Genomic DNA, 22574 nt, shown 5'->3' with positions numbered 1-22574 from the left:
CACTCCACCTGCTCCATCCCAACAGGGAAGACTGGCTGGGGTCCCAGCTTGGATTGAGGGAAGAGGAGAGGGGTAGAGGGAGCATCTTTCCACTCTGGAACTGGAGTCCCCTGCTGGTGTGCTGACCTGCTGGGAAAGCTGCAGAGCCTACCTGTTCGCATAGGGTCAAAAGCATCCCTATGCTGAGGGGCAGCAGTGCCTAGACCCCATGGGATTGAACTGCCTCCTAGGCCTTATGTTTGCCCTTTGCATTGGGGTGAGCTTCACCCACGGGCCATTGCTTGAGGGGTGGATATGGGCACTGGAGTTCCTTCTGCCAGTTTGTCCCTGCAGCTATGATCGGCTTGGAAGGTTCATAACTGATTTAGGTGTGCCTGGGGCTGCAAGTTAAAACAATACAGAGAGAGAGATAAACTGCCTAAAAAGAGAATAAAGGATCCAGACCCGACTCGGCCTACACGGAAGAAAGTGAAGCGGCATCTACGCTTCTGCCCAATATACGTAGAAGTGTTTCGTGACCAACGTGCAGCACACACAGTGATACTCAGCTCGGTGCTCTGTACCAGGCCAATGTCCGGGACCAAGTCGAAGTCTGTCCCCACTGCTCCAGGGATGCCAGGACTAGCTGGGGGCCTGCCCGCTCACTCACCTTGAGATACTTCTCCAGCATTTTTACAATGTGCTTGTTATTTAGGACGCTCTTGGCAACATGGAGACTAGTTTTCTTGAACTGCTCAGCTGCCATCTGAAAAAAGGAACCATACTGAGGTTACTGTGCTGATCAAGCTGTGAAATAAGTGCAGGGGGCCTGTCACAAGATACAAGCATCTTCCTTGTTTAGGCACACCTTCAGAACTCACTCCCAGATTCAAGCTCTATTCTGTGTTGACAGTTAAGCTAAGGGGAAGGATGTTTAGGTCCTAGGACAAGGGAATACCCCCATGTTCACTTCTGACAATGTAAGCCTGGGAGGAAACTCTATCTGGACACTTAGCTGGCCTGGGTGCCACATGCATGAGTGGTGGGAAAAGACAGCTCATGGAGTGACCCAGGGAAAAGCATCATGCTTGCATGCCTCTTGAATCCCAAGGACACTTCCTTTCAGGGGAGAAGACAGTAGAACAGCTTTTGCTGGGCTGCCAACCATTACAGCTAACCCCCAAGAGGCTTCAGGACACTTCCACCCTCCACTTTCAGTTCTGCTTGAACCCAGGCCCTGCCCTCAATCTGTACATGCATTGAGAAGCAACAGCCCACACATCTCAGAGCCCAACTACCCAGCACAGAACCCCATGTTTAGTGAGATTATCTACAAGCCCCAGAAACACCCAGTGCTAAAACCAGAGACAAGTAAGGACTTGGAAAACTAAATATGGAACAACACTGTGCAAGGAGGATTTTAACTCTGCAAAGGGCACCACTACCCAATGGTGAGAACCTCAGCAGGTAGGCTAGAACCAAGTGACCATGTATACTGTGCCTAGCAGCAACAGCAGCAGAGCCATGGAGAACAGGAAGTAACATGAAACAGACAGCAGAAGCGTCCAGGGTATTTTGGTTTCAGAAGAAGCTCAGTTTACCCTAGCAGATGTGAACAGCAGCACCTGGGTGCCCAAGAGCTGCACTCAATACACAAAGGAAGAAAGGACTGCAGAGTCATCATACAGTGTTCCTTTGCACTAGGGCTGAGGACTGTTACAAGGCCCACTCTCTCTCAACTCCACCTGAGTGAACACTCACCCAGGATGACAACTTGCATTGGAATTCACTGTACCTGCTAAATGCTTCAAAAAGATTTTCGAAGCTTTTCTTAAGCAAGAGCTCTAAAAGATAGTGCAGCTTCAGACAAGAAGTTTTATCCCCAAGTTCTGCAATGTTTTTTTGGCAGAGTGCCAAGAACACCTGCAACCTTGACTTCATGCCAGGGTCAGACAGCAGAGAAGCCATGAGGGGCTGAATCCTTGTTGGGGCAGCGCAGTCCCAGCCCTTCCTTGCTGTCTGCCCCAAGGTATGCAGACTCACCACAAAGCTGCTCATAGCAGGCGGCAGGGAGGCTACAAGCAGCTGCACTGGGGTCCATGGAGTCCTGGCCAAGTTCGCTGCTGATGGCAGATGCACGTGCACCTCGAAGTGGGCAGCAGGAAAGGGGCCAGGGCTGCACTACCACAACAAGAATAAGGCCCCTTGCAGCTTCCCAGCTGTCCACCCTGAGGCATGTGGCAAGCAAAATGCCTTCACATGCCAGTTCTGGCATAATTGCTGGGAGTTGCTACCCCTGGTTTATGCCATATTCCAGAGCAGTCCAAGCCCAGTGGAACAGGAAGGCAGAGCCCCAGAACCCTGCCACAGACAGTTTCTCCAAGGTTTGATAGCTTATGTTATTACAGACAACCAAAGTCTAAAATGTCTCTTCTGGCCTGACACTCCCAGAACCCATCCAACCCCTTCCCTCCCCCCTCTGGTTTGAAGCGTCATTCCTGATCCCCAAAAGACCTGCCTCGAGGGCTTCAGTTCCCACATTTAGTCTTGCTTTCAACTGCTCCTGTTCACTTCACACCACGCAAGGACTTTAGCTGCTAACGGACCTTCCCTGCATGAGAACGAAACTCATACTCTGTTCCATGATCCTTCCACAGCCCTGGGGAACCACTGCTTCAGAACCACAGAAGAAAGTGGATTAGAAGGGCTGCTCCCAATGGCTGGAAGCAAGTGGGTCATTCCTCCAGGCAAGTGCCTGAAGTGGCAAGAAATCCTCAGTTCTAGACAAGTGCTCCTTACTAGAATCTTCAACCTTAAAGATTAAATCCCTTTGTACCACCTAGAATGGAGATGAAGCACATATTTGCTTACCCTGCGGTTCCTGTTATGGTCAGCAGACCTCAGGTGTCTCTGGAGAAGATGGTTCTGTGCAGGAATCAGCATGTCACAGGCCATACAGTGAGCTGCCTCAATCTTCTTGAAGAAGTGTTCCTGGCCAATACCTGAAATGATGCCAACACGTCAGTCAGTGATCAAAGCCGCTGCTTATTAGCTAGAAAAATGTTCTGCCACGTAACAGGCTGGAGTCATGTTAACATTGCTCCCTCCACCCCGACACTGTGAAGCTCTCCCAAGAATTCCTCCCCCTCTATGCGATGCTGGTCAGGCTACAGTTGGGAGTACTGCGTCCAGTTCTGGGCACCACATTTCAGGAGGGATGTGGCCAGCATCAAGAGGGTCCAGAGGAGGGCCACTCACATGATCCGGGGACAGCAGGGCAGACCCTACAAAAGGCTACGGGACCTGAACCTGTTCAGCCTCCACAAGAGAAGGCTGAAAGGGGACCTGGTGGCTGTCTATAAACTTACCATGGGGGACCAGCGGGGAATGGGAGAGATCCTGTTCCCCCGAGCACCTCCCGGAGTAACAAGGAATAACGGCCATAAACTGTTTGAGAGTAGGTTCCGGATGGACATTAGAAGGCACTACTTCACAGTCAGGGTGGCTAGGATCTGGAACCAACTTCCAAGGGAAGTGGTGCTGGCTCCTACCGTGGGGGTCTTTAAGAGGAGGCTGGATAGTTACCTAGCTGTTTGGGGATCAGGAATGATGCTTCAAACCAGAGGGGGGAGCCCAGTATTTTCTCCTGCCCAGGGCAGGGGGTTGGACTTGAAGATCTACTTAGGTCCCTTCCGACCCTACATCTATGAATTCAACCCCTGCATCTTTTAGCATTCCCCATTTTCGGTCTCCAAACACACAGGGACCTACAACTTACCCTTGAAAGGGTCTGGTTTCTGTTTTGTGCCCTCCTTCTCAGTCAGCTCCTGACGGCGCTTCTCAATTTTCTTATTCCTGTTCACAATATACTCCTGAGAGGAAGGGACAGGAAGAGAGAATGAAGCTCACCATCCTTTACACCGGTATCAGCAAACAACACAATCTACTGCCCAGTATTCAAATGGGAAATGAGATCTCCGAAGGAAACGTGCAAGGAGAAGGAAGGACTACTACTGGGTAGCTAGAAGAGAAGATAAGCATGTTAAACTTTCATGCCCACACCTTGAAGAACCCCAAAATCGATTTGCCAGAACCAGACCGCAGGTGATGGTACACTAAAGAACTTGACAGCTGCCATATCAACTGCCTCTTTAGAAACGTCCAGGTGAACAGTAGTTCATGAACAATGAACAATTCATGAAGTGGCCAACAGTCATGGAATCATCCAGGACAGGATGCAGCTTTGGTAGAATGAACACCTAAAGCACACCACATGAGCCGAGGAGAGGGGAGGTCATTCTCCATGGTTCACTTGCTCTGCTAAGCCAGCCAATCAGATGGCTACTCATGCAAGAGAGACAAGTATGTAACATGCACATATGCTCTATGAGGAATCAGAGAAACAACACCATATCTCACAAACCAGCACTACCACATGCAGATGTGAATGGGATACAAAGTCTGTCTCTAATCCTTTTAGACCTGCTGGCTCCATGCCTCCTCCCCCACTCCCCCGAAACATGACAGAAGGCAACAGAATTCTGTAATTATTCCACGTCCCCTCCTACAACCTCTGAATACAATGAAACAAGGGCTTTAGAAATGCTGGCAGATCATGTACCTGAAGGAATTCCACTGTTTTATCAGGGAGTTTGGTGCCAATGTATCTCAAGGTCTCTTTGTGAAACTTGCTCTGCAGATGTTTCTGGATCTCATCTTCTTCAAAGCTGCGAAACTTACACACAGAGCAAGCAAACTGGATTCTAAAAGAGATCAATGGACCACAAGTTAGCAGCAGTATAAGACTCTCCTAAAGATTATTAGCTGCAGCATCCGGATAGAATTCCAATTCTGGGAATTTTCTGTCCAAGTGACATAATACACTATTCCCAGTTCCTAACTGTACAACTACTTAATTAGTAAGCACGTGTATTTTATGGATCAAATGTCTAAGCTATTATTGAAATAGACAAGGTGAATTTTCTCAGAAAACTCATGAATTAGTCTGTATGAATTGCTCAGATAATAGAATATTTATGTAAATTTGTCAGTCATTTCTTCTTTAGAACACTGAAGCTTTTTAATGGAAAATCCTTCTAAGTAGCATAGGATTCTAATGAATTACTTCCCTAACGAAGTCTGTTAGATCAGTGGTTCTCAACCTTTTTTGTACCAGGACCCATTTGTAAATAAACAGTGACCAGTCCCGACTCAGTGCCCCACTCCTGATCCATCCCCTGCCCTTCATCCCCAGGCCCTCACCCCCCCCTTTTCTGGAGCATGAGGGAGCCCGCCCCCACCCCAGCAGCCCCCTGCAGACTGGAACTCTGCCAGCCTGCTAGGGAAAAAGCCATGGTTTCCCACTTTCTTCTCCTTTAAAGGAGAATCCTTTTTTGAAGTTTGTTCATGACTCTTTCATATATTCTTGTGACCCGCTTTTGAGTCACGACCCACAGGTTGAGAAACACTGTTAGAGGATGTCTATCTTCCCCTCTCCTTACATGGAGTTACAAAGCATAAAGGGCAGAGAGCTTTGCTGAATCAGAATACCGAGCATGCTATGCTGATTTCCAAACTTATGTTTAACCCCAGGCAGAACACAAGCAGGAGAGTTCAGCTCTCCCAACAAAGAGAAACCTGCCAGCTGGGCAAAGTGATGCTACCTGCAGATACCTTGGATATTTCAGCCAAACAGGCAGGGCGGGGATAGACCAATTACTGTTCCCTGTGTATTCTCTCACCTATCCATAGCACGATCACGCATTCTATCCCTTCTTCTCTGTTTTTCCCTCCTCTTTTTCACCTCTTCATCTTCCTCTTCACCGCCATCGCCAGATGCTACAGAGAAAGATTTAAAATGGATTTGTAACAGCTCAGGCTGACATCTAGTTGGAAGAAATGCATGCACTCCACCTTCCCACTCTGGCACCAGGGGACTCTGGCCGCTCCTAAGACTTGTTTTTTCAGAGTTTCTCTACCAAGAGGTGGAAAGCAGCATTTCTTGCCTTGTTTCTCAGTTCTTCATGAGCACCCAGGTGATACAGGCTCTGGCCCCTAGCTCTTGGAGCCCAAATGCCTAGCAGAGAATGCCTATTCATAAGTTGTTAGCTCCAGCATGGCACACCTACTGTGTCTGCAGTACAGACACAACAACCAAGAGCAGAACTTGGCTCTCTTCAGGGTGTCTAAAAAGGCACCAATCCCCTTGAGGTAGCTGTGCTGCACTGACACGCCTGTACTGGATTCCCCTGCACAGCTACGATGCCCCAAAAGCAGTGGTTTCCTTGGGTGGCTGAGCAGCACATATGAGCACTCTGTGATTCATGGCTTCAGTCCAAGCAGTGCTGTGCAAGGACACCAAGTATCCTGCCCTTGCCTTTTTCCTTCCAGCTTTTCAGGTTTGTGACTAGATAAAGCATTGGCTGGGATGATATAATTGGGGATGGTCCTGCTTTGAGCAGGGGGTTGGACTAGGTGACCTCCTGAGATCCCTTCCAACCATAATTTTCTACGATTTGTGGAAAAGCAGGTGAGGGAGTGTGAAAGCACCTTGTGTGCCATTCCAAGAGGTGGCTCACAGAGCAACACTATTGCTTTCTGGGCTCTCAGAGGAGTTTCTGAAGCCACTGGAGTACTGGTTCTCCAATATGCTTGAGGAAGCAATATCGGGAGTCTTAACAAGCTTGTCAAGAGGGAAAACAGCAGGGCAATCAACTAGTCATCTAAGATGCTTATATAATAATTCAAAAAGCATGAGGCAGAAGCATAAAATATTGGCAAGCATGGTATGATCACAGAAGTATGATGTAATTGGATAACAGATATGGTGCAATAGTTCACATGACTAGAGTACTGTCATTGATGGGTGCAATATGTTCAGGAAGGGGATAGGTGGTTGCTTTATTTGAGAGATGTATACTTGTTCCAAGGTGTGGTATGAAGCAGGAAGCAGACCTGGTGCATGTCTCTGGGTAAAGGGGAAAACAGCAAAAGTAATGTCATGGTGGGCATCAATCTGAGATCACCAAACCAGGGGGAGGTGGTGGGCAAGCCCTCCCACCTCCAAACAAGCTGAAATATCTAAATCAGAGAATGTAGCATTGATGGGGGGACCTTCATTACAGCGATATCTATTGGGAAGATAACACAGCAGTGCATAGGCAGTTCAGCAATTTCTGGAATGCTGGCAACAATTCTTCTCAATTTGCTGCTTGTAAACAGAGAGGAGGAATGGGCCAAGAAGAAGTTAACTAACCTCATTACAATCATACCACTTGCCAGAAATTCTTCTACAAGCATATGCAAGAGGTGGGATTTTAGAAACACGTAACATTGATTTCAGTCAGAGTAGTTAGGCCAATGGTCTAACTCCCATTTGGTAAAGCCAGAACCAAACCATTCTGAAAGCCTTGCCCATGAAGGTACAACATGTATATCCCACCCTCAACCTGTTTCTGCAAACAGCACTATCCCAGCAGGCTTCCGGAGCATGCTGAAAGCATGATTTTTGCTGCATCATACCTCAAGCAGCAGTATGGCACCTTTGCAGAGCACTGAACAGTTGTCCAGTTGCTAAGGCCTGTTCACAATTTGTGTCGAGGAACAAGAATCAGAATTTAAAATCAGCCTTCAACTGAAAAACTGACCACTAGAACATTCCTGACACAGTAAGTAGGCCAGCTGGGTGCATTCAGCCTACAAGAAGTCCATCTGTGAGACAGAGAAGTCACCCTACCTTTCTTCTCCATATCTCCACCACAACCCTCATTCTCCTGCAAAAGAAGAGAACAGAAAAGCCATCAATATCTTGTACTACAAAGCTGCTCCAGCCCAGCTGTACCTGCACTAGCCTGAGTGAATCAGCACAATAAAAGCTATTAGGTTTTTGGGGGAACAGCTTGTATTTAACCAACATTTATACATGGTTTTGCTAAAAATATTTAGAATGTAGATACAGAACTCCAGAATCTTAGCATTACATATATAGTACCTTTCACTGCCAAAATTCAAACGTTGCAGCACATTTAAGAGCATGCTGCTTCAGTTTGCAAGGCAAAAAATTGGTGATGATCAGCACCAAACAACAATTGACCAGAGGCTGTTAAAACGTGAACTTCCTAGTGAAGGAAAGTGGTCCCAAGGAGGCACTAGCAGACCCAAGGACAGACATTGGGAGCTTATTTTATTGGCCATTAGTGGTTGGCTGCACTCCCTCTGTGCAGCAATAGCACTGTAATGACCTTGGTAACAGAATGCATGACTAGGAATCTACCTTATTTGTGATTTTTGTGGAAACTGAGGGAAGAAAAAAAAGCAATTTTGTGAACCCCAAGAAAATGGCAATCCCTGCAATTTTGGTGTGAAATCACCTGGAGGGAGGGGGGAAACCTTGAAAATAAAGTTGGTTCCCCAGTGGGAGCTAGTGGTCCAGAGTCACTGCAGCCCAGCCTCACAGCCCACAGTGCACCAGTCCACACCATGAAGGGTAGCAGCAACGATGATGTCCCCTCACCTTGCTGCTGATTGGCTGAAGGCTGCCTATCATGCAGCCCCACCCCCTTCTGCCAATCAGTGATGAGGTGCACAGCTGCCAGGGCCCTTCAGCCAATCTTTGGTGAGGAGACCACCACAAAACAGCATGAAAATGGATTTTCCCTTGCTTTAGCCTGAATTAAGTAGATCCCTGGTGCATAAGCTAGGGACTTACCAAAATCATGGTGGAAGTTCACAGCACAACAGCAGCTTTAATCTTGCTCTTTTCAGTATGCGCCCCCTCCCCCTCACCACAAAGAGGCCAAGAGGCAAAAACCATGGCATTAATTGCCTCTCAGCCACTCAGAGAGAGAGAGAGTGTGAGAGAGAGAGAGAGAGTGTGAGAGAGAGAGAGAGAGAGAGAGAGAGAGAGTGTGAGAGAGAGAGAGAGAGAGAGTGTGTGTGTGTGTGTGTGTGTGTGTGTGTGTGTGTGTGAGAGAAAGGCAAAATTAAAAGTGCTGCTGCCCTGTAACTGTCCACTGCAATTTAGGCAGGTCCCTACGCATAACACCTCAAGGAGAAAGATGATCTCTGGCACTCCTACTACAGTCAACAGAAATTCTTGTGGCCCAGAATTTTTGCAAAAGAAGTAGGTAATTAAATATGGCTGGAGAAGTTTAGAGACTCATATTGGCACTAGCAACAATACGAGCGGTAGCTGTATTAATACTAGCAACAATACTCTCGTATCATCGTTACCCCCAGGTAGGACTCATAGACTAAAGGCAGATAGGAAGAGAGTCAAGGAGATACCTACAAAGAAATTCACAAAGGCTTTGGAAAAAGTTCCACAACGCAAAGGCTTTGGAAAAAGTTACTTACACCTTTGTCGCCTTCATCTCCAGATTTCTCCTCTCCTTCGCCATCATCTGCTGTACACAAGAGAGATCATTTAACCAGCGTGGGGAAAAAATTCCTTCCCCCCACCCATTAACATATGTTACTCAGTAATAATATAATGCTACTGTCTAGCCCTAAATAATCACTTGCATGGAATTCTGTCTGGCAGTTTCTGCTACAAACTCTGTCCATACCCTAAATCTATCATTGAGGTATCTGTGATGAAACCCCAGAACACTGCTGTAAAACCTGCATACCAGAAGAAACTTTCTAGCAATACCACAGTAATAGGTGACACACTCACCTTAAATGAAAGAGTGTTAAGTTTAAAAATCTAACCACCAATATCTATAGTGCCAGTCTTGGAGAGAAGCAGCACAAAGTGAATCACTGCTATTTGCTACCAGCCTTATTAGACAGTCTCCAAAAAACAGGCCTGTACCATTCTCAGTATCATCTCCTTCGCTGTCAGTCTTTGCCTGTTTGCTGTCTGGCTCATCTCCGCTTTGGGACTGTTTCCGTTTACGTCCTCCTTCGCTATCCGACCGCCCTCCTGAGCGGTTGCGGAAACCCCTCCTCTTGGGCTAGAAATACAAATCAGGCAAAGTCAGTAACACCAATCAATCAGCAAAGCATCTCCAAGTCTTCCACTGCAGCTCCCATAGCTTCCTTACACTGCAGCTCCCAAAGCAATTTAAATGGAAAGAATTCCTCATGACCTCCATGTCCCTGTAACCTTCTCTTTAAGTTTAAAAGGACTGACTTCCTTAATTAGAAAGAGATCAAGCAAATGAGTGTACCAAGAGACTCCATATACTGTAAGTGCCTTCCACATAGTCATTTTGAAAGGAGCCTGCCTGCTCAGCAGCTCTATCCAGTTTGTACAGAAAGAACAGTACATCATGCTGTTGACATTCTGCCAAATTTCACAGGCTAACTCTTCAATTATTCAAAGCTGAAAGCAACCCATTGGCATTGGCATTAAGAGCACTGCTTCTCCGCTAGTCTTGGTTACGCCTGGATTAACAATGCAAAGCCTGCCTATTAAAGATAACCACACAAGGAAGGAAAACAAACTGACAACCATTTATATAGAGAATTGATCTGATGATTCTTACCATGAGCATGTTGAGATGCCAGGGCATCGTACTCACTCTGTTCCGTGGCCTGCCGTATCCATAAGGCATGTTGCCATACCTTCCCATCCCCATTCCTGACATTCCCATCATGCCATAGTCATAATCACCATAGTCTCCGTAGTCACCATAGTCGCCATAATCCCCGTAATCGCCATAGTCCCCATAATCACCATAGTCCCCATAATCACCATAGTCAGGAACCAGGGCTTGGGAGAAGAGTGAAGGTAGCCTGTTGGGACTGGGCCCACCCATGCCCCGCCCACCCATATAGTTCAATTCATTCCAACGGGCAGACAGTCGCTCCGTACTTGAAGACGGCATATAGTGGTCGTTGCGGTTGAAAGCATTTAGACGCCCCCGGTTTTGGACACGGTTCTGGGCTCTCCCTCTCATGACATTGTAGTTATTTCCTCTATTGCGGGCCTGACGGTTGTCATACTGGCTTCCAAAGGAATCATTCTGATCAGTTCCAACATCACCATAATCGTAACCAGCCCTGTTATAGAGACTGCGGTCGGTCATCGCTGACCTCGAATCATAGGAATCAAAAGACTCAAACCTGAAAGAACTTCACAGCAAACAAGAAATCCAATCAGCAACTAATAAGAGGTGTGGCTCTACCAAATTTAAATGCTTTAAAGAAATTCACACCCATTTTGTTTGGATCTAAACCAGGATCAAGATACCAAGAATGAACCAAAAATGCTCAGAATCTTACTGAATAAAAACTTAACTGCACCTTGTCCTTACTCTTAGGGTAACTGGAACCCTCCCCCCCCCCCCACAACATATTTTAAAGTCATATTTCTGATCAAACATGTTTGATCATAAATATTTGATAAAGTTAACGCTAATATCCTGCTCATATTTTTATCCCTTCCAAGTAGGTACTTGCTGGCATCTCAGTCAGGAAAAAAAAAAAATCTACCTTAATTCCATGCAGAGTACAGCTGAAAGACTTTCACTGTCAGCATGTCCAAGATAAAAGTTACTAGCCCACAGAAAGCCCTGGCACAGCATTGCAGCTCCAAAAGTGTAAAAAATTAGCCTGAGAATAAATTACATGCAGAAGGAGAATAAAAGCAGGAGTCTCTTCTTGAGATAAAGAGCCCCAAGCACTCTCATGTCTTGCTGCTGTAGACACAAAACTCAGGGAGTCCAACATGCTCCTTATGTTCCTGATATAGCAGGAGGAACTCAGTAGCAATTATAAGCAATTCAAAAAAAGAAAGTTCTTGGCTGGTATGGAATTAAGGCAGATAAACCAATCAGTATCAAGGCTGACAGAGCAGCAGGTATCAGTATCAGAGAAAGATTATACTTCATTCATTCAGCCCACAGTTGCTGTCTTGATTATGTTACTGCTTGAGTAACAAAGCCAACGTCTAGAATTTCTCTTCTGACTGATGTAGTTATCACGTTTAGATCACAAGGCAGTAAGAGAGAACCTACAGCACTTAAAACTATGGTTGGAGACTGAATGCCTATTTCAGCTTCTCATGTTCACTAAAGAGGGAGCTGCTAACAATACACAAACAAATTCTGAACAGAGAAACCAATTGGAAAATGTCAGGTAAATGGCTGTTTAGCCATTCTTGTTGCTATATAAAGCGTCAAGGTTAATTTGAAATTACAGTAATTAAAGTACAAACTTAATTTCTCTGAGAAACAAGAGCAGCATATGTCACCTTTCCTGATCCTCTATTCCTTCCCCAGTTCCGCCACTGCCCTCCTTTGACAGCATATCCAGGCGCTGGTTTATTTTGGCTATGATGGAGTCAGAGTTTTCATTAGTCACAGTCTCCGTACTGTAAGATGCAACTGGCATAGCGCTGCTGACATCAGCTGTCATGCTCATATCGGTAGCTTTGGGGGTTTCCCAGGTTGTGGTGGTAGCAGGAGCTGCAGCATAGTTGTATGTGGCTGCTGATGTTGCAGCACTTGTTTGAGTGCCATAATAGTCATAGTTTTCATAGCCTTGCAGAAAAGAAAAATAAATGTTAATGCAGAATAACTGAAATGGAGATTTATGGTGAGTGTCTGGATTCTACTGGACTCTACCAGTCAAGGTTGCAGCTGGATTTTGCTATTTGATGAAAACAAAATAAAACTGTCAGCTTCACCCTGAGGAAATAGTTTCTTACAATTACAGAAATTTCTTGGTTTAAATCAGTCATTTCTCAAGGAACAACATGCAACTATTATTTCAGGGCTTTGTCCAGCCTGGTTTCAACTGGTGAGAGAGAAGGGAAGAACAAGAGAGAAGCCCACCCCACTTTTTTATTTATTTATTTGCAAAGTTGAGTATTACTTTGCCTATTTGGGTTAGCCATCTAACATGACTCCAAAGAAGTTAAACTAAAGTTTATAAGAATCATGCTCATGGGCTTGTAACCATGCGTCCAAGAACAATGAATACAACTCTGACAGAATTTAGCAGATCAAAAGAGAAAATATGAAATAGTACTTTATATTTGGACAATACCATAAAGCCAGACACCTTGTGGCAAGGTATCACAATGCTAAAGAACAAGCAATGCACTACAACTATGCTTGTGTCACTACTGGGCACTACTACTGCCGATACAAACCCAGAAAAGGACATGGGATGTGCACGTGCCAAAGGATTCTTGTAGTAGCATGACACCCTCCCCTGCCAGTGCGCTACAGGCTGTGCATTGGACCACCACCCAGAGCTGTGCTCACTCGGGAGAGAAAATGCATTCTGAGCCCTGTGCTAAAAAGCAAGCTTCCTCTCACAGCTCTTCCGCTGCTGCTTCTGACCTGTCATACCCTTTGCTATGTCAGTCCTAGGGCTCTCGTAATATGACTGCCAAATCTGCCATGAAGATCCCTCATAATTCTCCTTTGCCGTGATGCCTACAATAAAATTGACAACAGTTAAGGCCATTGGTGCACTGATACCACTGCTGATTGTGCTGACCTACACTGTCTTATTGTTTCTCTGAACTTCCCCATCTGGCTGTATCCATCTGCTGTCTTCTGCTTTTATTTAGCTTGTAAGCACGGACTGTTTTTCAGTTTTGTGCTGCACACTGCTCAATGCAAGGGTGGCCAAGGCCATGACTTGGGCTCACTAACATTAGACTAATACATGTGATAGAAGAAGAAAAACTCACGTTTGCCAATGACTTGACCCCCGGTTTGAAACTAGAGCTACAGCCCAGTGTGCGATGCCAGGCCTAGTTTTTCAAACGATGGCTAGAGAAATGGTATATTAAGCAGCCCAATTGAACACATGAAAACTAGCTTTAAAAATATATTCTAGATGAAGGCCCATTGCATTAAGTATCAATCCAGTGTGAAAGGTTAAATTCTAAACCCAGTAGAAGAGCTCACTGCAGAAGTGAAGACCAACCCTTCAGCAACATAAGCAGGTAGGCACAGCTGTATTCAGTCTATAATTAAGGTGTCATTTCATGCAAGAGCATAACCTGAGGTTTTAAGGGGAGGACCTGGTATCCAGTCTCACAGCTCTCTACATGTGCACATTGCCTGCTTTACGGAGCTAAACAAGAAGTATGGCCAAAAAAATAAATGTATGAACGTCTAACCCTAATCCCTGAGCTAATTTTTCTGGCTGGCTTATTTTGAAAACAGATTGATCTCCAGCCAGAACAGCCCCTTTGTTTAGCAAAAATAATCAGCACAGAATCACAGAACATGGTAAAAATAACTGAGGGCTCTATCTTGTAAGCTACTTTGCACTTCCTGTGCATAACTACACTCAAATGGGAAGTCAGCGAGGGGTAGGCAGTGTGCTCCAAGTCTGGTGCCTGTTTACTGCACACTTGCTTTTGCATGTAGACAAATCTTGACTTGAAGAATAGCTTTAAGTATTGCAATAAACTCAAGGAGTTAATTCTGGTTTAACACAAAGGTAACGCATTTATAAAACATACCTTGCCAACTTGCTGTGTTTGCTGTATATGTGCCTTAATGAGATAAAAAGAAAAAAAAAATTAATCCAACATCAGACATACTAGGCAGTGATATTCTGTCTTCAAAGACTAAATGAATGCAATACAGTTTAAAGATAGCAAAAAGATTTATTTTTTGTATAAGAGCAGAAAGAAGTTGCTCTTAGAAGTTCTATAAATTACTAATTGATAACTAGTAATGGAAAATATTAGTACCATGTATAGGTTATTTTCCTTTTATAAATTAAGAGAGGCAATAAAAATAATGTCTGACCTAAGACTTGAGGGCTGATACACTCTTGCCATACACTTAAAAACAAGCAGTCTTTCTACATTTCCAATCTGTGGTTCAAAAGGACATATTTTTGCATTTTAATGAATGCTAATTATAACAGTTACCTCTAGTCCATATTCACCAGAAGCTGGTCATCTACTACTACTATCATCACCTCAAAGGAAGAAACCCACAGAAAACAAATGCTGAAGTATCAGACTATGTCATAACCACACCTTAGTTCAAAATTTACTTGGTAGAGGCTAAGCAAGAAAAGCCTTAGGAAGTTAGAATGCAGCTGTAACAACTCCAATTTCAACACATGGTTTTTAGCTCCGATTTGGCTAATCACATCCAAAAGGACCACAATTTAAACTAAAAATAAATCCTGTTTTTAATCTTCTTAGCCTGCATTGGGAACAAATTATATAAACAAGTCGAAGAATTGCCCTGTGCTGGGAACAACTTTCACAAATGCTTGCCTCTTAGTACCCAAGTAGTATCATATCATAAAAGTAGGCATGTGCCTAAGATGGATTGAGGACTAGGTCTGAAAAATAAGCCTCTGATATAAGATGGGGAAATAAAAGGCCACAGCACAGAATCAAAACCATTCCACAAAAGGCTCAACTAAACAGTACTGAAAAAGCTATTCAATTTGAGGCAAGAGAGGATGAAAGCTACAAGCCAAAAAAAAAAAAAAAAGAGAGAGAGAGGGCGAAACCACACTATCAGTTACTGGGGAAAAAAGGCACAAGAAACAAGCTATGTTATAACAATGCAGTTCCCTACTTTAAACCTCATATATGCACCAGACTTACCTTGTGTATTAGTGGCCCCTGTATTCCAGGTGCCATAACCTGCAAGAGAAATAGGAATGTTATTTTGGGGAAAGGCTAGTCTTTTTCCAGACTTTTATGTAGTAAAGAGGCTGACAAGGGTTTTCTCCCTCCCCCTACTTTTTTCCTTTTACTGGTTTTAGGGACAGAGCTGAGTCTGCACTGATACTGTTATTACTTGGCAAAGGTATCTGTAGCACTGGACAGATGCTTTGTTAAATATAAATGTCTAAATAAATAAATTTCCAAAGAACTGTATTTTAAAGGGGGGAAAAACACCGTTTTTGTGGAGTGCATCTTGGCAATTATAATTCTCCAAAGGCTATTTTTACATGATAGACTTCTGCTGGTATAGTTCTGTTGATCACGGATGGTAGAAAGGCAGGACCTCTAAAAGAGAGAGAGAGCTTAACTGGTTTAAACCAGCACAGATGCAGCTCTAGCAGCAAAACTGTATCAACATGGCTGATACTCTTACACTTCTGTGGTCTGTATCAGCATAGTATATGGCATTCCAGCTTTGGACAAGAACTCCTGAAGTTGATGACTCAGCCACTACGGTGACCCTTCATCTCCTCCGATTGAAAATCAAGTCTCGTATTAAAAGCAGAACAACTACTACCCAGACTCAAGGAGCATGCTGGCCATAACGCTCCAATCCCTGCTGAAGCCAGGTGCACTCAGGCAAGTCCGGTATCGTGCAAGATTCTGGTGACTGTAGGGAGAAGCAGCAAAATATTGGTTTCCTTTTATTTCTTTTGGGCTACTAGTCCTATATGGAAATTTCAAACCAGCTAATGCAGTTTTCACCCTAAAATAAAAGTTTCACTGCCCTCAAATCTGGACTTCACCCCTCTTTCCAAAACTTCTAAGATGGAAATAGTGCTTCCACACTGCTGTAAGGGTACATAGCCATGAAAGGCTTGCCCTCTCTCCCACTGAGCTGCACATTTTGTGCTTCATTTTGCAGACTGGTCCCACAAGTCCACACCTCTTGATGAAGGATTCACTAAATTAAACAGATTTGGTTGCAAAGTTTACAAGTTATGACACACGCTGACACTTAACTAAGGGAAATCAGAGACACTAGGTTTTATTGGACAAGAAGAGTTCAGCAAGTGAAAAGTGCCATAATTTATAGTATAATTATAACAGGAACAGGGAAAGAAATCTCTCTCTAAAGGCTACTGTAGAGTGTGTGGTAACAAACACTACAGCAAAACAAAAATAGCAAGGTCAGGAGTCATGGGCAAGAATGTTTTCAAAATGAGATCTCAGTTACAAAGGAAGTGTTTACTTTCACATGCTTATATTTGAACACACTGCTCCATTTCACTTTTGCTCAGCAGCCATTTCATTTTCCAGTTTTATTTATATGCTACCACTTGGCGGCAATATTTAAGATACTTACAGGATAGCACGGGGAAAATTTAAATCTAGTTGAAATAAGCAAGTTTTTTAAAAACATGATAGCACTTTACACCTATAAGCTTTGACAGCTGCACAGACCACCATTAATTTTAGTTTAATAGTTTAGTTTATCCCATTAAAACTGTAACAGACACACACTGACTGTCAAAGGATCAAATTTGTATTTGGGTTAAACCTACAGCCCCCACCTGATCCACTGTACTACATACCTTGCAAAAACACGTTCTCAACCAAAGCATTTATAAAATAAGGGGAGAGGACAAACAGCAGGACTGAATACAGAGTCAGAGGGGAAGTGATGTGCCTCTGTGGTTCACCTCTCCTCTCACCCAGCAGTTCAAAGTGAAGACAATAACAGAACCCAGGCCACAACTCCTGAGCTTACTACTCCCCTGTGCCCTGGACCACACTGCTGTAGAACAAAAGCAAGGGAAATCAGCTCAAGCATGAAACATTAGAAAACCCTAAACTGGGGGCACTTCATATAAAATGTAAAAAAAAGTTGCTTTCTTGATAAGCTTAGAATATACACAATGTGGAAGACCACAGAGTGCCTCGGTAGTTCCACAACACAGCTTAGAGTCATCCTCAAATCCGATATGCAAGTACAGTCTGCAGACTATTCAGTGCTGTAACGAACAGCAGCTGAAAGGGATCTTGGAGTCATAGCTGACTCCAAGATGAACATGAGCCGGCAGTGTAACAAAGCCATCAACAAAGCCAATCGCACCATGTCGTGCATTAGCAGATGCACAACCAACAGATCGAGGGAGGTGATGCTCCCACTCTATGCGGCATTGGTCAAGCCGCAGTTGGGAGTACTGTGTCCAGTTTTGGGAGCTGCACTTCAAGAGGGATGCGGAGAATCTGGAGGGGGTTCAGAGGAGGGCCACTCGCATGATTAGTGGCCTCCGTGCAAGACCCTATGACGGGAGGTTGAGGGATCTGGATCTCTTCACCCTTCACAAGAGATGGCTGAGGGGTGACCTTGTAGCCACCTACAAGTTTATCAAGGGAGGACAACAGAGAATTGGAGATGTGCTATTTACCAGGGCACCTGTAGGAGTAACTAGGAATAATGGGTACAAACTAGTGGAGAATAGACATTAGGAAGAAATTTTTCACAGTAGGGGTGGCCAGAATCTGGAACGGGCTGCCAAGGGATGTGGTACTCTCACCTAACCTGGAGGTCTTCAAGAGGAGGCTAGATAGACACCTGGCTGGGGTCGTATGACCTCAGCGCTCTTTCCTGCCTGGGGCAGGGGGCCAGACACAACAATCCTTCATGGTCCCTTCTGACTCTACAATCTATGAACACAACCTTGGTCAAAATGACCAGACTGCTTTGCACTGGAATCTGTTGTCTTTACAGACTGCACCTCTGAATTAAATCTGGAAGCAGCTAAAGTGAGTGCTATTGTATGCAAACCGGGAGCACGCTTCTCAGTTTCATGACTGCTGTTAATTCAACAGATTAAGGTTTGGAAGCAGTGGTGTAATGGAGTCGAAGTCAAATGCTTGTGACAAATTTATTAAAAACTTGTTAAGAACTTGTTTACTTCAGTAAAGCCAGGATTACATCTGAGGGCAGAACTTCTCATATGATACACTTCCAAAATATTTAAGTTTGTATCTTCAATTCATGCACCACCTATGGATCTAATTCTCTACACTATAAAGGACAGGATTCTTGAGACAGATCATACATACATCAAGGTGAAAAAGCAGCCTGTCGAATTTTCAGTTTTCCGTTAACAATAAAAGCAACAGTATTAATTTATTGTTATATTTTATTATTACTAATAGTTTATTATATATAATGTTATTCTTTTTATTGTATTATTTTGGCAAAAACTATAAATAAAACTGTTTTTTTATTAAATTGAAAAAGGAAGGAGTCAGAAGTAAAGGCTGGTTTTAGTAAATCTGATGTTAAAATTAATACCTAAAATTTGTAAAATTATAAGGGTACAGGCAGTCCTTGACTTACAACGTTTTAAGTTACAACATTTCGCACTTACGTTTATAAATTGACACCATTTCAACTTTCTGACATCAGTTTCGACTTTACAACGTGTGATCCGACAGCACACCAGGATCCACCTGCCTGGAGAACATCTGTCTAAACTTCCTTGGACACTTTCTTTAAGAAAGCAGACAAGACTCCAGAAAAACCTGCAGACAAGACTCCTGAGAAGACTCCAGCCAAGAGCCCTTCCAAAAGTCCAACCAAGTCACCTCAAAGAAGTTCTTCCAAATCAACAATTGCTATTTACAATATAAATACATTCATGTAGCTATATATTCATCTATAATTGATCGAGTATAAAACTGGGTTATTTTTGGTGAAAATAGGGTATCGGGGCCTTAGTTCAGGAACCAATTCCCCATTTATAACATTGTTTCCTATGGGAAAATCGGTTCAGAGTTGCAACGTTTAGACTTAAGACACGGTTTTCAAGAACCAATTGTGTTGCAAGTCTGAGGACTGCCTGTACTTGAATTTTTATTCAGGTTATTAGCTTATAAAGAAAGGTAGTTAGCTGTGGTAGCATGAAGATGGGCAGAAGGCAGAGCAAGTGGCACTTTCTAGACTAATTATGAACAAATTAGTTTATAAGGTGCCACCCTGTCTTGCCTTACAGCAGTAGGTTTTAGAGTACAATGTTGCAGTGTGTCCAACCCAAATTTTTGGAAACTTTAGCTAAACATCAAAACCATTTTTATAGATGGTTAAGAAAACCTCTGAGTCAGAAGCCAGAAACAGCCTAACCAGCTAGAGTCCAAGCCCTAAATCCTACTTCAATGACTGCCTCTCCAGTTTTACAGAAGGCAGGTAAGTTGCATGTGTAAACAATATCCACCACCAAATTCAGCCATACTACCAAAGACAATATGCTAAGTGAACTGTGGTCTGCTTTCATCACACCTTTCTATCTGAGCTCCTTGGCAAACGTTACAAGAAAGCAAAACATGCTTTGCTTAAGGCAGTATTCTGAATGGCACCACAGTAGGAGGCAATTGATTCTAGGTATAAACCATATATGCTGAAAGCTGTATTTGATGAAACTTCTATATACAAATCAGTCCATCTCCAGAGAAACACAGTCTGAATTAAGGAGACTCCAAAATTTGCCAAACAGATTAGAGAATAAGTTTAAGAAACTTCATATGAAGGGTGTATTTGTCTATCCAAAGCACTGCCAGAATATGAGTCATAATATCCATAAAAACATTTAATGGGTAATTCAGGATAGGAGAGCTGCAATTCTTAAAATGGTTTATGGACAGATTACATTTAACTGAGAAATATACAGGTTAACCCCCCCAAAAAAAAATCAACCCAAAACCAACCCAATCAAACAACCAAAAATCAAGAGGACTATTAGTGTTTGGAATGATGCATCTAAGGTGGGTTTTTTTCCTAGTATCATCTGATACTAGGAAGTGGCTCGTGGTTTGCCATTTGGATGAAAAATGACTAAAATGCTTACTTTGTGTATCTCTGCTTTAATGTTTAGATTCACGAAACAAGGAAGAGCTAACATTAAAGTTTTATTCTACTAGATTATTAATATAAATAAAGAGTAGCTGCTCCCGGTTTTGACAATAATACTAATTTTGGGATGCAAAACCTGCTTCCATAATTAATTCTAGCTTTAACTGTCTCTAAAATGCACTTACTGGTTTTTTACTGTTATCATGAGAGAGATTTAGCTAACAAATAAGCAAATAAATACAAATTAAAAAGCAACTGGCAAAAAGGTTCCTGTTTAAAAACAGCATTCTGTAGTGCCATCTGGCCTATTCTGTCACTAAATTGATTAATCTGTGAGATTTTCACGCATAATCTTAGTACATTCAGAAGTCAACAAACAGCTCAGGAACAAAAACAGAACTACCAGAAACTTAACAGTGATCTGTTCAGGACCTTGTTTCCCTCCTTCAAAATACATCTTGGTTTCACATCTAGTGGCAATGGCTTTATGGAATAAACATCATGTTTGGCACACGTAATGGTTCAAACCCTAGCGTGTTGAGGGGCTGGTGAACCAGGCAGTATGGGATCCATGCTAAAGAGGCTGGAGAAGTAACTCAGAACCGGGAATAAAGAACCACCTTAAGTCTCATTAGGCTGAACTACTGTACTGTATGCAAGCCATGCTAAAGAGGCAGTGCTGTTAGAGGACAGCGTAAAGACTGCTATCCTAGCAGGACAGAGCAGATGAGATGAGTGCACAGGAATCAACATGCTTTGAAGCCTTGTGGTAGGATCAGGCATCAGGACTGAGCCACAACCCCTTGCTCCGTTATAGCAGGCTTTGGCTTGCTTCAGCAAACAGGACAAGCCAGAACGCATCTCCTATTAGGTCCATGCTGCATCAGGACTGACAATAAGTTTGGCTAGCAGACTGTATTGCATGGTTTGGACAGGGCAGACCCTGCCTCTGGCAGTGACGGACCCAACATGACCTTCCAGCCCTACCTCTCTGGGATACCATGCATCAGCAGGGGTCACTGGCTCCAAGGGGAGCAGCTCTGTGGGAAATCCTAGCTGCCAGCTCTCCCCACCAGGAGAGCACCTCGACTGCACTGACCACCCACCCCAGGGAAAGCCGATTCTTCCACCCCAGCTTGGCGCTTGCACCTTTCAGTGGCTCGGCCTGTCCCCGGGGGAGGGCCTGTGCAAGTGCTAGAGGTGCCCGGCCGAGGCGCGGGAAGCCCGAGGGGGGGAGCGCAGGCCATAAGCAGCCGGCGAGTGGGCGCGGAAGGGGGAGGGGCGGCCCGGCCGCCATTTTGTGTCGTCTTCAGAAATGGGACTCGCTCCATTTCCGCTCGGGGCGAGGGGGAGGGGGGTGGAGCCGAACCCAACCCCCACGTCCTCCGCAGCGCCCGCGCCCCCACCAGCGCAGCCGTTTCACCCCCACCCTCACCCAGCGCCGTGCGGTGGCACGCCAATCCCAAGAACCTTGTTGAAGACGGACGGGGCCGAGGGCCAATCAGCGCCGCCACCACCACCCGGGAGGCGGGCCTGCTCACACCGTAAGCCGACCCGCTCCCCGGCCCCGGGGAAACACTGCTGAGGCGCGGGAGGGGGTCCCGGTGTCCGCGACTCGCCGAGCGCCCCGGGCTCCGCTCAGCTCCTTCCCTTACCCACCTCCGTATCCCTGATCCATGTCTCCCTTCGCCCCAGCCAACGGCTCCGCAGTGCACGGCTGGGTGCTCACCACGCAGGCTCCCTACGCCCACACCCTATTGGCCGCCGCCGCCATCAGGTACTAGCCCCGGCACACCCTATTGGACGTGCTGCGGAGCCCCGCCCGAGCTGGCCTCCATTGGCTGGCGTTCTCAAGAAGCCCCCCTCCCTCTTTCTTCCATTGGTCAAGGGGCCTGCTTCGAGGCGGCTGTCCAAATTATGTTATTGGCTCAGATACCTTCCTTTTTTTTTTCATTGGCTAAGCTTTCTCATTGGCCAGGATCCTTGCTCCTGCTCGTCCATCAAAGGCAAGACCCGCCGTGATTGGATCGCATTGGAGACACGCTGAGCGGCTGGAGGTGAGCCGCCGCCATCTTGGGCATCACAGATGAAGCAGAAGGG

At 44.8% G+C, this 22574-nt stretch overlaps 1 protein-coding gene across 10 annotated transcripts in view; it reads right to left on the bottom strand.

The window, feature by feature from the left end:
• AKAP8 (A-kinase anchoring protein 8) overlaps positions 1-22271 on the bottom strand; it is a 28052-nt gene extending 5781 nt beyond the window's left edge. Inside the window, exons 1-14 of one of the 10 annotated variants that reach the window (XR_003096354.1) lie at positions 22134-22271; positions 15527-15565; positions 14414-14446; positions 13275-13370; positions 12179-12467; positions 10470-11058; positions 9794-9935; positions 9336-9383; positions 6833-6946; positions 5721-5817; positions 4601-4742; positions 3758-3851; positions 2851-2981; positions 650-745 (exon numbers count right to left, since the gene is read on the bottom strand). Coding sequence is in view for 9 of the 10 variants with exons in the window: in XM_025216190.1 (XP_025071975.1) it covers positions 650-745; positions 2851-2981; positions 3758-3851; positions 4601-4742; positions 5721-5817; positions 6833-6946; positions 9336-9383; positions 9794-9935; positions 10470-11058; positions 12179-12467; positions 13275-13370; positions 14414-14446; positions 15527-15565; positions 22134-22152 (1929 nt within the window). In the remaining variant the exon portion in view is untranslated. Of the gene's footprint in view, positions 1-649; positions 746-2850; positions 2982-3757; positions 3852-4600; positions 4743-5720; positions 5818-6832; positions 6947-9335; positions 9384-9793; positions 9936-10469; positions 11059-12178; positions 12468-13274; positions 13371-13630; positions 13713-14413; positions 14447-15526; positions 15566-22133 lie in introns of all 10 variants that reach the window. The other 9 variants (XM_025216190.1, XM_025216193.1, XM_025216191.1 and 6 more) reach the window with 9 other exon arrangements.
• Between the last annotated feature and the right edge of the window lie 303 nt (positions 22272-22574).

Source organism: Alligator sinensis, unplaced genomic scaffold, assembly GCF_000455745.1.
Source record: "Alligator sinensis unplaced genomic scaffold, ASM45574v1 scaffold1509_1, whole genome shotgun sequence".
In the NCBI taxonomy this organism is placed as follows: Eukaryota; Metazoa; Chordata; order Crocodylia; family Alligatoridae; genus Alligator; species Alligator sinensis.
The sequence above is the reverse complement of the archived record's forward strand: the minus strand, read 5'-3'. Positions and strand labels throughout refer to the sequence as shown.